The sequence below is a fragment of the Geotrypetes seraphini genome, chromosome 17 (assembly GCF_902459505.1).
Source record: "Geotrypetes seraphini chromosome 17, aGeoSer1.1, whole genome shotgun sequence".
Lineage (NCBI taxonomy): Eukaryota > Metazoa > Chordata > Amphibia > Gymnophiona > Dermophiidae > Geotrypetes > Geotrypetes seraphini.
This window is the reverse complement of record NC_047100.1, coordinates 39,235,697-39,250,308: the sequence shown is the minus strand read 5'-3', so window position 1 is coordinate 39,250,308 and position 14,612 is coordinate 39,235,697. Positions and strand designations below refer to the sequence as shown.

Sequence of the window (14,612 nt, the reverse complement as noted above, 5' to 3'; positions counted from 1 at the left end):
CAAAAAGAGTTGTATTTAGCAAGATGTGATGGGGACATGGCATTTCACTGAATGTGTTTTTGTAAATCTGCTCTTCACTTACCATTTGTCATTTCAAACCTATTCTGTCCTCTTATAACATACTAATGAGAATCTTCTATTTGGCATTTAATACAGACCCTTCCATCTCTAGCCTCAAGTTAAAATTCATGTTTTCTATTTACATTATTCACAGCTTTTAGTATCCAGGAAGAAGTCTCATAAGTGTGTATGAGAAGTACTGTTTGTATTACTGGGGGAAAAGGTAAACCTTCTTATTGGAAGGAAGCAAGCTTTTTTTCTTACAGACTAGAGGTTCTTGTGTGCATTTCATTTTCATGGAAACAACTGACCAAATACGATTTTATTAGAAACCAGTTCTGTATATCAGGGCTTCCAAACTGGGAGTTTCAAAATTTTCATTTAGGTTCACAATTATATCTATGAAGGAAAACAAATGCACATAAAGTCATGGGTGTGAAGATGGAAGAGTACAGAACCACTAACTGTCATTTGCCACTTTTTCTCCTCTTGCCCCTCCCCTCTCTCTCCCCAACTCCCGATGTACTTGTTTGGACTGATTTCTCCCCCCAGAGTATTCACAAAATGCTTAGTTTTAGTGGCTGTAACCCTTTGCTCTTGCAGTTTCCATGTGTTCCTTTATCTAGATGACTAGTTGATCAAAGCCCCAACACTTCATCAAGCTCACCAAGCCATGAATGCAGCAATTCAATTATTAGAACTTCTGGGATTTACTATCAACTATCAGAAATCCCATCTATAGACTACTCAAACTCTAGAGTTTATAGGGGCACTTCTAGACACAACTCAAACTTGTGCATTTCTACCATAACAAAGACTCGACAATCTAATTTATATCTTCCAGAAGGTCTCATATCTTCAACGCCTCAAGGCATGTTAAATGATGTGTCTTGTAGATCACATGGCATCTACAGTTCATGTAAATCAATTTGACTCTATATCTCAGGGATCCTCAGTGGACACTCGACCCAGTGGTCTCAGGCCACCGATGTGTTATCTCACAGAGTACAGGTGACCTCAGCAATTCGACAATCCCTTTAGTGGTGGTTATCACCAGCCAATCTGTCAAAGGGCCTTTTCTTCCACACTCTGCCACATCAAAAGATATTGACAATCTATGCTTCCGTGCTCGGGTTGCCCACCTCAACAGTTTCCATATTCAGTGTGGCTGGAATTCTCAAGAGCAATCTTTCCACATCAATCTTCTCAAGCTTTGAGCAGTTCGAAATGCTCTGTTCGCATTCCAAGATCACCTCCTCAATCAAGTAGTATTTATTCAAACAGACAAGCAAGTAGCCATGTACTATGTAAACAAACTAGGAGGCACCGAGTTTTGCCTGCTTTGCGAAATAGTGATCAGAATTTGGTCCTGGGCGACTCTGCGCAACATATGGCAGATGATGCTTAATGTGAGCATGTGGAAAGTGATGTATGTGGAAAAGAGAAACCCAAACTATAGCTATGTGATACTGGGTTCTGTGTTAGGAGTCACTGCCCAGGAAAAGCATCCAGGTGTCATTGAGGATAAGTCGAAACCCTCAGGTCAATGTGCAGCGGCTGCTAAGAAAGCAAATAGAATGCTAGGAATTATCAGGAAAGGAATGGAAAACATAGATGAAAATGATATAATGCCCTTGTATCACTCTACGGCAGGGGTAGGGAACTCCGGTCCTCGAGAGCCATATTCCAGTCAGGTTTTCAGGATTTCCCCAATGAATATGCATGAGATCTATTTGCATGCACTGCTTTCAATGCTGTTCAGTCTTTATTTCTCTATCTACCCTCATGCTTCTAAATTTGGGGCATTCACTTCAGATACATCGATATATTCCTTCTGAATAATGGTTTAATAATGTATTTGCTGGGGGGGTGGCATTCCCCAGTTTTCATATACTGTAGATCTCCTTGAATTTGCTGCTTGCTCTTGAGTTTATAATATAAGCAAATCAAGAATCAAACTTCTGCCACCTAGAGTCTGTTGCACTACTGTGCTTTGAAAAGCCAAAACACAATAACTGTTGAGAATGTAAATATGAGAAAAGTCCCAAAAAACTGAATTATTATCCCAGGCAAGCAGGTAGCATATTCTCTACATGTGGGTGATGTCATCCACGGAGCCCCGAAGAGGACAGCCTCGCAAGCAAACTTGCTTGAAGATCTTCAAAGTTTGTGAGTGCTGCATGCGCGAGTGCCCTCCCACCTGAGTCAGGGCGCGCGTCTCCTCAGCGTGGCCACAGACTTCACCTCAGAGTTCCTCAGTGGACACTGGCATCCCAGTGGCGGCAGGATCAGGATCCGGTCTCCCAACACATTGCATTGACTCCATTGTTGCGACAGTCTCTGCTCTGTTGGATGCTCTCTTCCAATCTTTACTGTTTCACATGCCCCCTCCGCAGAAGATCCTGACGACAGATTCTTCCGCTTATGCTTGCGGGGCTCATCTCGACGGCCTCCGTACTCAAGGCCATTGGTCCAGCACGGATCGTCTTTGTCACATCAACCTGTTGGAGCTCCGAGCCATTTTCAATGCTCTCAAAGCTTTTCAACATCTGCTTCACGACGTGGTCCTTGTTTGGACAGACAACCAAGTGGCCATATATTATGTCATCAAACAGGGAGGTACGGGCTCCCTGTCTTCCAGGAAGCTTTAAAGATTTGGGAGTGGGCGATAACGTCACAACATCTTTCTCAGAGATGTCTACATTCAGGGCCAGCAGAACTGTCTGGCGGACAAATTGAATCGTCTTCTGCAATCTCACAAATGGACACTCAATTCCTCGACTCTACGTCAGGTGTTTGCTCGGTGGGGGACTCCGCAGATAGATCTGTTCACGTCTCCCTTCAACCACAAATTGCCTCGTTTCTGCTCAAGGATTTACTCTCCTCATTGGATCAAGGCGAATGCTTTCCTTCTAGATTGGACAGACCTGTTTCTCTACACGTTCCCTCTATTCCCTCTGATTCTGAAGACTCTTGTCAAGCTCAAGTCGGACCGCGCCACCATGATTCTGATAGCTCCTCGATGGCCCAGACAACCGTGGTTCTCCCTTCTGCTTCAGCTCAGTGCCAGGTAGCCTCTGCTTCTGCCGGTTTTTCCTTCTCTGCTTACTCAGTCAAGGATCTCTGCTTCATCCCAACCTGCAGTCTCTACACTTAACAGCTTGGTACCTCTCAACCTGATTGCCTCGTTCCAGTTTTCACAATCTGTACAGGATGTTCTCGAGGCCTCTAGAAAACAGTCCACTAGACAGTGTTACACTCGAAAATGGACTAGATTTTCTTCTTGGTGTGCTGCGCATTTCAAGGAGCCGCAATCCGTCTCCTTATCTTCAGTGCTGGATTATCTGCTGCACTTATTTCGGGCTGGTCTCAAATCAACATCTATTCGAGTCCACCTCAGTGCCATTGCTACTTTTCATCAGCCGATTGAAGGGAAACCTCTCTCTGTTCATCCTGTGGTTTCCAGGTTTATGAAGGGTCTTTTCAATGTCAAAGCTCCTCTGGTGGTTTGGGATCTCAATGTTGTCCTTGCTCAGTTGATGAGGCTTCCATTTGAGCCAATTGATAGGGCTCATTTGAAATATCTCACTTGGAAAGTGGTGTTCCTTATTGCCCTCACATCATGTTCCTTATTGCCCTCACACCTCGAAGAGTTAGTGAGCTGCAAGCTTTGGTTGCGGATCCATCTTTTACCGTTTTCCATCATGATAAGGTGGCCCTCCGTACACATCCTAAATTCTTACCTAAAATAGTTTCGGATTTCCATCTCAACCAATCCATTCTCCTTCCAGTGTTTTTTCCAAAGCCTCATACTCATCCTGGAGAAGTGGTGCTTCATACTCTGCTTTGGCTTTCTACTTGCAACGCTCATTGGACTGCTCCTCAACTTTTCATATATTTCGATCCAAATAGGTTGGGGCGTCCTGTTTCTAAGCGCACCATCTCCAACTGGATGGCTGCTTGCATCTCTTTCTGCTATGCTCAGGCTGGTCTCCCTCTGCAGGGTTGGGTCACGAGGCATAAAGTTAGAGCAATGGCGGTATCCGTAGCTTTCCTCAGATAGACTCCTATTGAGGAAATCTGCAAGGCTGCCACTTGGTCCTCAGTTCATACCTTCACCTCTCACTATTGTCTGGATACTTTTTCCAGACGGGAGGCTAGTTTGGCCAATCTGTTTTGTGTAACCTGTTCTCCTAAATTGCCAACTCTCCCTCCATCCCTTTTTGGTTAGCTTGGAGGTCACCTACATGTAGAGAATATGCTGCCTGCTTGTCCTGGGATAAAGCACAGTTACTTACCATAACAGGTGTTATCCAGGGACAGCAGGCAGATATTCTCGCAGCCCACCCACCTCCCCTGGTTGGCTTCTTAGCTAGTTATATGAACTGAGGCCGCGCTGAGGAGACACGTGCCCTGACTTGGGCGGGAGGGCACCCACGCATGCGTGGTGCAGCACTCGCAAACTTTGAAGATCTTCAAGCAAGTTTGCTTGCGAGGCTGTCCGCTACGGGGCTCCGTGGATGACGTCACCCACATGTAGAGAATATCTGCCTGCTGTTCCTGGATAACACCTGTTACGGTAAGTAACTGTGCTAACTCAGGGCCTGTTTTACAAAGCCGCGCAGTAACAGCCCCGAAGCCCATAGAGATTTAAAGGGCTTCAGGGCTGTTGCCGCACGGCTTTGTTAAACAGGCCCTCGATGCTGCAGTTCTTGACCAAAACTAATACAGTACTGTGTTCTGGTTTAACATATATCTGCTATTTACCAAGCGCCATTCACTAAGGACTTCTGCTACAGGCTTGAAAATGCATCCCACTGTTAAAGGGCTTCTATATTAAGAAATACATAGTAACTACAGGACAATCAGGCAAGTTAGCTTAGTTTATGACAAATATCCGAGTTACTGTGTCTGGCTTTTCTGGGCAGTACTGGAATCGTATGTGCAAGACTACAGCTTCCAAAACAGAATAAAAACAAAGCTCCGAATACAACAGAGGGTCTATCTTCCTCCTCTTTCTTCTGTTCCCTCCTCCAGTTCACTCTGTAAATTGCATCGGCTGTTACTTGAGCTCTGCCTTCCTTGACTGCCAAACCATCAGCTAAATTTGGGAGATTATGTTCCCCCTCATCATGATATCAGGTTTTCTGGATCACATGCCCTTCACAGACAGTATTTAACACTGATTACCACTCAGAAAAGCAGGACCTTTCAGGTTGGCACTCTGTGATATCAACTCCAGTGTTACAGAAAACAGCTTTTACCTCCATTTTACCTACTTTTAATTTTAGCAGTTACTTCTGTTCTATACTAACTTACTTTTTTTTCCATTTGTTTTCTGACCGTAATTTATTTTGGGACTCCTGTTCAACCTATTTTTCCCAAGGGTTTTGATCAATATGTTTTTGGTTCTTATAGCTACCCCGGAGCTAAAGGATTTTTTTGCCAAAGCCCGAAATGGTTCAATTCGTCTGATCAAGGTTGTCATCGAGGACGGTAAGTCTCAGCTTTTATGATTTTCTTATGTGCGTTGTTTTTTTTTCTAACTTTTTCTGTCTTCACTCTTGATAGGTTTTAGTATTTGCTGCAAATGAAACCATGTAAAGCTTGTCTGAAGTGCTCATGGAAAATCTTTCTCAGCTCTGCTGGAATGTAACTGCTTAGAATAGTTGTGTGGGGTACTCATTTTGGTATAAACACAGCTGACAAGCTTAAAGAAATAAAGCATCCCTTACACATGAGGGTAATAATGAGTGTTGAAGAGCAGTATGAGAGATTGAAAAGTGGTTTGAAGTGGAAGGTAAGAATTGGGGATAGAAGTGCGGTATGGCTAGCGTAGAACAGGGGTGTCCAACCTTGGGCCCTCGCCAGCTCGGGTTTTCAGGATTTCCCAAATGAATATCAATGAGATCTATTTGCCTACAATGGAAGCAGCACATACAAATAGATCTAAACGTAAGGAAGTTCTTCTTCACCCAGAGAGTGGTAGAAAACTGGAACGCTCTTCCAGAGGCTGTTATAGGGGAAAATACCCTCCAGGGATTAAAGACAAAGTTAGACAAGTTCCTGCTGAACCAGAACGTACGCAGATAAGGCTAGACTCAAATAGGGCACTGGTCTTTAACCTAAAGGCTGCTGCATGAGCGGACTGCTGGGCACGATAGACCACTGGTCTGACCCAGCAGCGGCAATTCTTATGTTCTTAATGTAAATTAATTGGGGAAATCCTGAAAACCTTATTGGACTGCAGCCTTTGAGGATCGACATTGGACAACCTTGATGTAGAAGCTGGGTGTCAGGGCTGGATGTGAAGAGTTGATAAGAGGTAGATGTTAAGTGTGAGGTTTTAGTTTAGTTTATTCTTTTAGTAAACCAATTCCTCATTTTCAAAATAGTTTACAAATGAGATGAAAAAACAGATAGAAGTAGGAGAAAATCAAACAAGACAAACAGGATTGAATCATGATGACAATGAAGTAGTTAAATACAGTGGAACCTTGGTTTACGAGTATAATTCGTTCCAGAAACATGCTCGTAAACCAAATTGCTCGTATATCAAAGCGAGTTTCCCCATAGAAAGTAAGGGAAACTCGCTTGATTTGTTCCCCCCCCCCCCCCCCCCGAGGCCAGCAGCACTGGAAACTATTTACATTGTCAAATTTGACACGGACAAGAGGACACGGAATGAAGCTAAGGGGGGACAAGTTCAGGACTAATATCAGGAAGTTCTGCTTCACTCAGAGAGTGGTTGAAACCTGGAATGCTTTCCCAGAGGAGGTTATTGCGGAAGCGAACGTCCTAGGATTCAAAATCAAACTAGATGCACATCTCCTTACGAGAGGCATAGAAGGATATGGGTGACTAAAAATTACAACAGGTGTACACCTGACAGGGCCTCCGCGTGTGCGGAACACCGGACTTGATGGACCGAAGGTCTGATCCGGAGATGGCACTTCTTATGTTCTTAAAAACACTGCTCTATCCCCCCAAGAACCGGCATTGCTCCCCCTGCTCAAGAAGGCCCCCCCCCCCCCACGTGATCCGGAATCCCCCCTGCCACAATCCGGCATCCCCCACCCACCCGAACACTTCGCTTACCCTCCATCTGGCACCCGGCACCGGCACCAACGCACAGGACATGTCGGTGCCGGTGCCCGAAGATCTGCATTCCTTTTTGCTGGGCCTTGAGCATGTGTAGATGCTCAAGGCCCAGCAAAAAGGACTGCAGATCCAGATCTTCAGGCACCGGCACCAGCATGTCCTGTGCGTTGGTGCCGGGTGCCAGATGGAGGGTAACGAAGTATTCGGGTGGGTGGGGGGTGCCAGATCGCGAGGGGGGGCTGCCGGATCTCAGGGGGAGGCGCTCGTACATCAAGGCAAACTCGGTTTGCGAGGCACCAATTTTGTGAATGTTTTGCTCGTCTTGCAAAACACTTGCAAACCGGTGCACTTGTAAACCGAGGTACCACTGTACTATGAAAATGATGAGTGCTGAATGTAAAAATAGAGGGAAGTGATGGATGGTTAGTGTGAGAGTTTAGGGTGAAAAATGATGACTGTTGAAGCTGGGGATCTAGGGCTGGTGTTGACATGGCAGGATTTGAGTGTGGGAGAATGAGGATCAAGGAATGAGAATGGGAGTGGAGGATCTAGAGTCAGTGTGTTTAGATTTTGTACTTGGGATATGAAGGGTCACAGTGAAAGTTGTAGATGAGGTATGAATGAGAGTCCCACGGATCAGGGTAGAGCAGGGCTGCTCAAGTCTGGTCCTCGAAATCTACTGGCAGGCCAGGTTTTCTGGATATCCACAATGAATATGCATGAGAGAGATTTGCTTGCCCTGCCTTCTTGATGTCGAGGCCTGCCAGTAGATGTCAAGGACTGGACTTGGGCAGCCCTGGGGTAGTGTGTGTAGAAATTTGCATTTGAGTTTGAACCAGATGGTACCCAGATTTTCACTATTTGCTTGTTCCCAAGAGCATTTACGCTTGGATACCAAATGGTTCAAACTTGCTGAGACCAGCCGAGTCCCAAATGAAAACCAAATAGCTGTTTTGTAGCCAGGGCTGGCAGCAGCCCTTTGGAAATAGTAGATGCTAGTAGATTTGATCACTCCTTTACTCTTTGAACACCATTGCCTTCCATATTCAGTTTAAATTCTTATTCTTACACACAAGGCTATCCACACTGACTCTCCCTCCTATTTGTCCTTATGAATCCAGCTTTATTCTCCATCAAGGATGCTCTGCTGTTTTAATATAGGAATGCAAATATGTTGATTTTCATTTCTACGGTGCAACAAGCTCACTATCAAACCAGTAGGAACAGAGCTTTCTTCTGTACCACACCTTTCTTATGGCACTGCAGCCTTGGGGATTAACTGATCGTCACTAATGCTTTTTTCCCTGTCTCCTGATGCCTCTGGTGTGAGAGTGTGTGTGTGTGAGGGGGGAGTCTGTTTTACCTTTACTTTCCTCTTAAATTGGTGTTCCTTTCTCGATTTTTAGTTTTTATATTGTGAACCACTTTGTTACTGTTTATAGGAATAGCGGTATATCAAACCAAATAAACCACAGTCAGTAAAGTTGTCTCTCCTTGTAAAAGAACACTTGGTAACTAGGGGATCCACTCAGGACTGATTAAACCTATCTTCAGCAAAAGAAACTTTACCTGGAAAAGTTCTCTGAAGACAACAATCTGCCACTTAACCTACTCGCTAAACCTTTGGAGTTTGTTCTATTCCATGGCAGTGTACAGTATAAGAAATCATATGCAAGAGCATTCAAGTCTGTACCCTGAATTTCTGGAAAGTGCTGTGAGATGCATGACTCATTCATGTGACTAACAAACTGCTTTTCTCAAAGAACACCTATTAGGAGAATAAAGCAAAATTGCTTACCTCTGTCTGGATTACTGTGATTCATATGTTCCATGTGGTCCTTAACTATTATTTCAGTGTTCTTTCCTACTTTGTAGAGCAATTGGTACTGGGAGCTTACAAAGAATTGTCACGGAGCTGGGACCAGGATTATGATTTCTTTATCTTGCCGCTGCTGGATGAGCATCAGCCCTGCTATCTGCTTTACCGCCTTGATACCCAGAATGCACAGGGCTATGAATGGCTCTTCATTTCTTGGTCACCTGATCATTCCCCGGTAAGATAAGATTACATTAGAGTTGTTTAGTGATCATATTAATGCCTGGCTGAAAAAACTTGGGAGTTTTAGTTCTAATATTTTGCAGTGTATGAGCTCTTGAGACCATAAAAGTCCTGACCTCAGATGTATTGCTTTTGGAATATTATTTGTATAACTCTACCAGCCATGTATAGTGTTAAACAAAACATATAGAAGTGGCAGGCATGGTCAAGACATACCAGAACCCAGAAGAAAAGCAAAAGGCTTTAAATTAAAAACATGAGAGTTAAGAAAAAGCTCAACTTTTATTTTCCTTTGTGCCTATGGGGGACTTCTGCCACCTTGGTTCGGTATTTTTGTTAATTATCACTGTTCATTGTCTATTGTTTCATTTAATGCTGTGTATGTCTGTTGTAATCTACCTAGAACTTTAATAATAATAATAATAACAGTTTATATACCGCAATACCGTTAAGTTCTATGCGGTTTACAAAAGATTAGTGGAGTACAAGTTGAGTTGACGTACAAGTTGAGTTAACTTAAGGGATGTGGGAACAATGGGGAGAAAGGGCAAGAGAGGGGAAAGAGGGAAGTGGGTCAGCTGTCTAGGTATTTCAGGAATAGGTGAGTTTTGAGGCGTTTCCTGAATACCTCATAAGTGGTGGGCAATAGGAGTTGTTCTAGGTCTTTACCCCATAGAGCAGCCTGATGTGAGAGAAGATGCTCATGGTGTTTTTTTAGTTTGCATCCTCTAACCGGGGGAGAAACGAAGTGCGAGTGGGAGCTTCTCTTGTGTTTGTTGGCTGAGAAGGAGAATAGGTCAGTGATGTATTTAGGGGTTAGACCGTAGAAAACTTTAAAACAGAGGCAGGCGAACTTACACTTTACATGAGCTTCCATCAGCAGCCAGTGTAGCTGTTTGAAATATGGCGTCACGTGATCGAACTTCTTTAGACCGAAGATTAGAAAGTGTGGAATAGAAATGTAGAAAATGAATAAATATGGATATGAAGCAAGTTCACTTTGGAGTTTTTTTTATGCCAGTGACAAGATTGAAGGCGGCTAGAAGTTTCTGTATTTGTGCTGCTACTTAAGTTTCAGGCTTTTTTCTCCACATGTTTGAGACTGCTAGGTACCCTGTAGATTTCTTCCACTGCCTGAGTTTGGTAACAATTGAAATATAGTTGTGACATTAGTTTTTGTTACCTTTGTTACTGGCCCAGATGCCTAGGAGGGGCTATAAGCGCCTGGGCCAATTAAAGCTTTAGGCTCCTCCCTGGCGCATCCCAGGATACACTGGTGCACTGGGGAGGGGAAGGCCCTCCAGTTTGAAGAGGCTTTTACAGCCCTGTACAGAGGGAAAATTAAACAAGGTATGAGATTTTCTGCTATGTTTATACGATGCTATAGAAAATCTATTAACCAGGTAGAGAGGAGCAGTGCCATACAAAACCTTCTAACAAAAACAACTCAACGTAAAAAAAACACGAGAACAGAAGAGGAGGTGGGGGTGGGGGGGACAGGGTTAATCTAGACACACTGGAAGACTGGAGAGCCCTTGAGGGAGAAGAAGGTTGTGTACGTCCTTTAAAGACTAACATGTTATAGCTTTTTTTACACTCTATTTTAAACTCTAAGTAACTTCAGTCAGGAACCGAGGAGGTGCAGGAATAGCTTAAATTTTGTTTTAGTTCCTTAAATTTTGTTTTAGTAATTGATGACATGTTGTGTTTATGTACAAAGTAATCAAATACCAGGTGGACTTTGCAATCTATGACCCAGAAATATTATGTATTTGTAATGTGTATAACTAATGGGCAGACTCAGGTCTTTATCTGCCGTCATTTACTATGGGCTCCTTTTACTAAGATGCGTTTGGGCCTTAATACGCGGAATAGCGCACGCTAAATTGCCCCGCGCGCTACACCTTAACGCCAGCATTGAGCTGGCATTATTCTAGAAGCGTACCTTAATAAAAGGAGCCCCATGTTGCTATATTTTAAATACACAAAAGATACTATTATATAAATATAAAAATATATCTATTTGATATAATTAGCTTTTTATGTTTTAATCCTCATTTTTTTTATTATATAATGCTTGGGCTGATTATTTTTTTTTTCTTTTTAATCTGCTGTAGATTTTTAATTCTGATTTTCTTTTTCTGCCCACAGTAGCATTTTACTTTACTTTGTGTCATAAACTAATGATAAGTAAAAATTTGAAATGTAAAGATCTGCCCTAAATCATTAAAAATAATATATATGCAATTTTAAACACTTTCCAGATTCTATAAGAATATAGCATTCAGTTGTCTAGAGGTAACGAATGTTCTCCGAGGACAAGAAGGCGTTATATTCTCCAATGTGGGTGACATCATCCACAGAGCCTTTTGTCCCCACCTGACGCATACAGGTTCATTCCCGCCTGACATTGACACATGGGACCATCAGTCTTTAGTTTTCTGCAGAGCTGACAAGCTGTGTTCTTCAGTCCCTCAACACGTCAAACTTCTGATGTTGTTGTGCCTTCCTGGTACCTTTTTTCCTTTATTTTCTTCATATTTTTTTTTCTTTTTCTTGAGTAAACAACTTTGACTTTTTTGACCTTTGGGCCACTTCAAGCTTTTTGTCATGCCCAGGGAACATCAACGGTTTTCTACTAGTACTATTTTTTCATTTCTATAGCGCTGCTAGATGTACACAGCACTGAACATTAAAACATTCAACAAACAGTCCCTGCTCAGTAGAACTTGCAAGGCTGCAAACAGTGAAGAGAAGTTTTTCTTTAAAGCCTGTTCTGTAAAGCTCTTGAGAGACTGACACCCTGTATGTGAGACTATACAACTATCAAGAACACCCCGTATGTGAGACTTTTTGTCTTATTAATCTTTTCTGTTTGGCTTCTTGATGAGGATTTGAAATGTGGCACATCGAGGCCAAAGAATTGTAACTAAGGATAAGTTTTTTCAACTTCATTTCATTACAGTGCACTAAAAAAATACCATCTGTTGGAAAGTACTGCAATGATTTGGTGGTGAGGTTTTTGGGGGAATTTGTTCCCCTTTTTCTTCCGTGTCTCTGAGCACTACCTTCCTTTGTAAAAATCAAGTAGACTAGTTAAAAATATTTTCTATTTCTGATGTTAGCGTGTTGTTTTTTAATTATTTTAATTAGATTATTTCACACTTCCTCACTAGAATGAGTATATATATTTTTCCTCCATTTGTGTTTTTGACTGAGTTCATTTAAATGCTATCAGTGATTTCCATTCTCAGTTAGATAGAAAACCTTTGTCTGTTCATCTCTTTAATGATGCATTTCAAGAAAGGCTTCTTTCATACAAAACCTCCTTTCAAGTTGCCTCCAGTTGCTTGGAACGTCAGTGTGGTTCTTTCTGTACTCCTGTAGACTCCTTTCGATCTGCTTCAATCTTGTTCCTTAAAACTTCTTACTTGGAAGGTTATTTTCCTTTTAACTCTCATGTCTGCTCAGTGGGTTGGCAAGTTTTCGGCCTGATAAAAATTCTAACGTGACCGAGTAGTTCTTTGAACACATCCGAAATTCCTTCCTAAGGTAGTCTTGGAATTCCACTTAAGTCAATCCATAGTCTACTGGGTTTCTTTCCAAAGCAGCACTCCATACCTTGGACTGCAAGTGCACTGTCACATCCTACCTAGACTGTAGCAAATCTCACAGAAGTCCTTCCAGGTCTTTGTAGCTTTTGATCCTAACAGTCTGGGGGGGTTTCTTTACAAAGTGAACCATTTCAACTTGGTTGGCAGACTGTATTTCCTTCACGTATACTCAAGCTGGGCTGACACTTCAAGGCCATGTTGCAGCCCACAACGTGCAGGCTATGACTGCCTCAATAGCTCGCTTCTGCTCTGCTTCTGTTGAAGAAATCTGCAAAGCGGCTACATGCATGCATTTCCTCTCATTACTGTTTGGCACATAATTCCAGAAGAGACAGTTGGTTTGGACAAGCAGTTCTGCAAAATCTTTTCACTTCCTGTAACAGAGCATGCTGCTGTTCAGCCTTCAAACTGTACGACCTATGAGGGTCTTGCTTCATTTGAATCCCCCTAATTGCTGTTTTACGGAACCTTTGTATGATTTTTAAGCCAGTTGATGGAAGGCCATTGTTTGGCAGACTTTTAGAAAGTTTTGTAACAATCTTTTTTAGCATCCCTTGCAATGCATTTTGTTGAACCTTAGTCATATTTCTAAGATATTTTTTCCTAAAGTTACAAGCTCTCAAAAATGACTAGGCCCCACACGTGTTGGACTGTATAAGAGCCATCTCTTTTTTTCCATTTTGGATCAAATTAGTATCTCTAGATCAGGGGTGTCAAAGTCCCTCCTCGAGGGCCGGAATCCAGTCGGGTTTTCTGGATTTCCCCCATGAATATGCATTGAAAGCAGTGCATGCAAATAGATCTCATGCAGATTCATGGGGGAAATCCTGAAAACCCAACTGGATTCTGGCCCTCGAGGACCGACTTTGACACCTGTGCTCTAGATAGTTTACCCAGCTTTTGTTGCATGTAACAAATTTGCAGCCCATACACACACAAGATAACTCTCCAGCTGCACATGCTGTAGCAGGACATGTTTATCTTCTTCTACCTTAGCTGAGATTATATTTATGCACTGTTCTGATGTTGCTTGCAACTTTCTTTCAATTAGTCCTCTTATTTTGTTATTGTTGTTAATTGCTGTTTGTGTATGTTTACATTGTTCCCTGCCTAGACTTGTAGAGAGGCAGGCTACAAATCATTTAAAATAAAATAAAATTTTCGTACTTTTTACCCTCGGCCTCTTTTACAAAGCCGTGCGGCAACAGCCCTGAAGCCCTTTAAATCTCTATGGGCTTCAGGGCCGTTAGCACAGCGTAGCTGTGTTTTCATTTTTGATTACACCCTATGCCAGTGTTTCTCAACTCGGTCCTGGAGTACCCCCATGCCAGTCAGGGTTTCAGGATATCCACATTGAATTTGCATAAACTTGATTTTCGTTCCCTGCCTCCACTATATGCAAGTGTCTTTCATGTATATTCATTGTGGATATCTTGAAAACCTGACTGGCAAGGGGGTACTCCAGGAGCGAGTTGAGAAACACTGCCCTAGGCTTTATTGCATATGCTGTTGACACTAATATATGAGCATGCTGTGCCAGCCTTTTATAATTGTTTGTACAGTCATTTTCCATTTGTAAAATATGTTTTACCAGGGAATCCTTTACATTCTCTTAAGGACAAGCAGGACACCATATTTCCAAATATAAGTGATGTCATCTGTCAAAGCCTGGGTCAAACACTTCAGCATATTATAGAAGCTTTTGGAAGACCTTACTTCGTGTGCTGGGTTTTGTTCGGCCCAGGCTTCGTTGGCTGATATCACACACATGTCCTCGG

General features: G+C 42.7%; 1 protein-coding gene across 4 annotated transcripts in view; it reads left to right on the top strand.

Moving 5' to 3' along the window:
• Positions 1-14,612, top strand: part of TWF2 (twinfilin actin binding protein 2) — a 77,231-nt gene that overhangs the window by 6,096 nt on the left and 56,523 nt on the right. For 3 of the 4 annotated variants that reach the window (XM_033926150.1, XM_033926151.1, XM_033926148.1), the window contains exons 2-3: positions 5,479-5,556; positions 9,037-9,215. In XM_033926150.1, the coding sequence (XP_033782041.1) occupies positions 5,479-5,556; positions 9,037-9,215 (257 nt within the window). Of the gene's footprint in view, positions 1-214; positions 284-5,478; positions 5,557-9,036; positions 9,216-14,612 lie in introns of all 4 variants that reach the window. The other variant, XM_033926149.1, reaches the window with a different exon arrangement.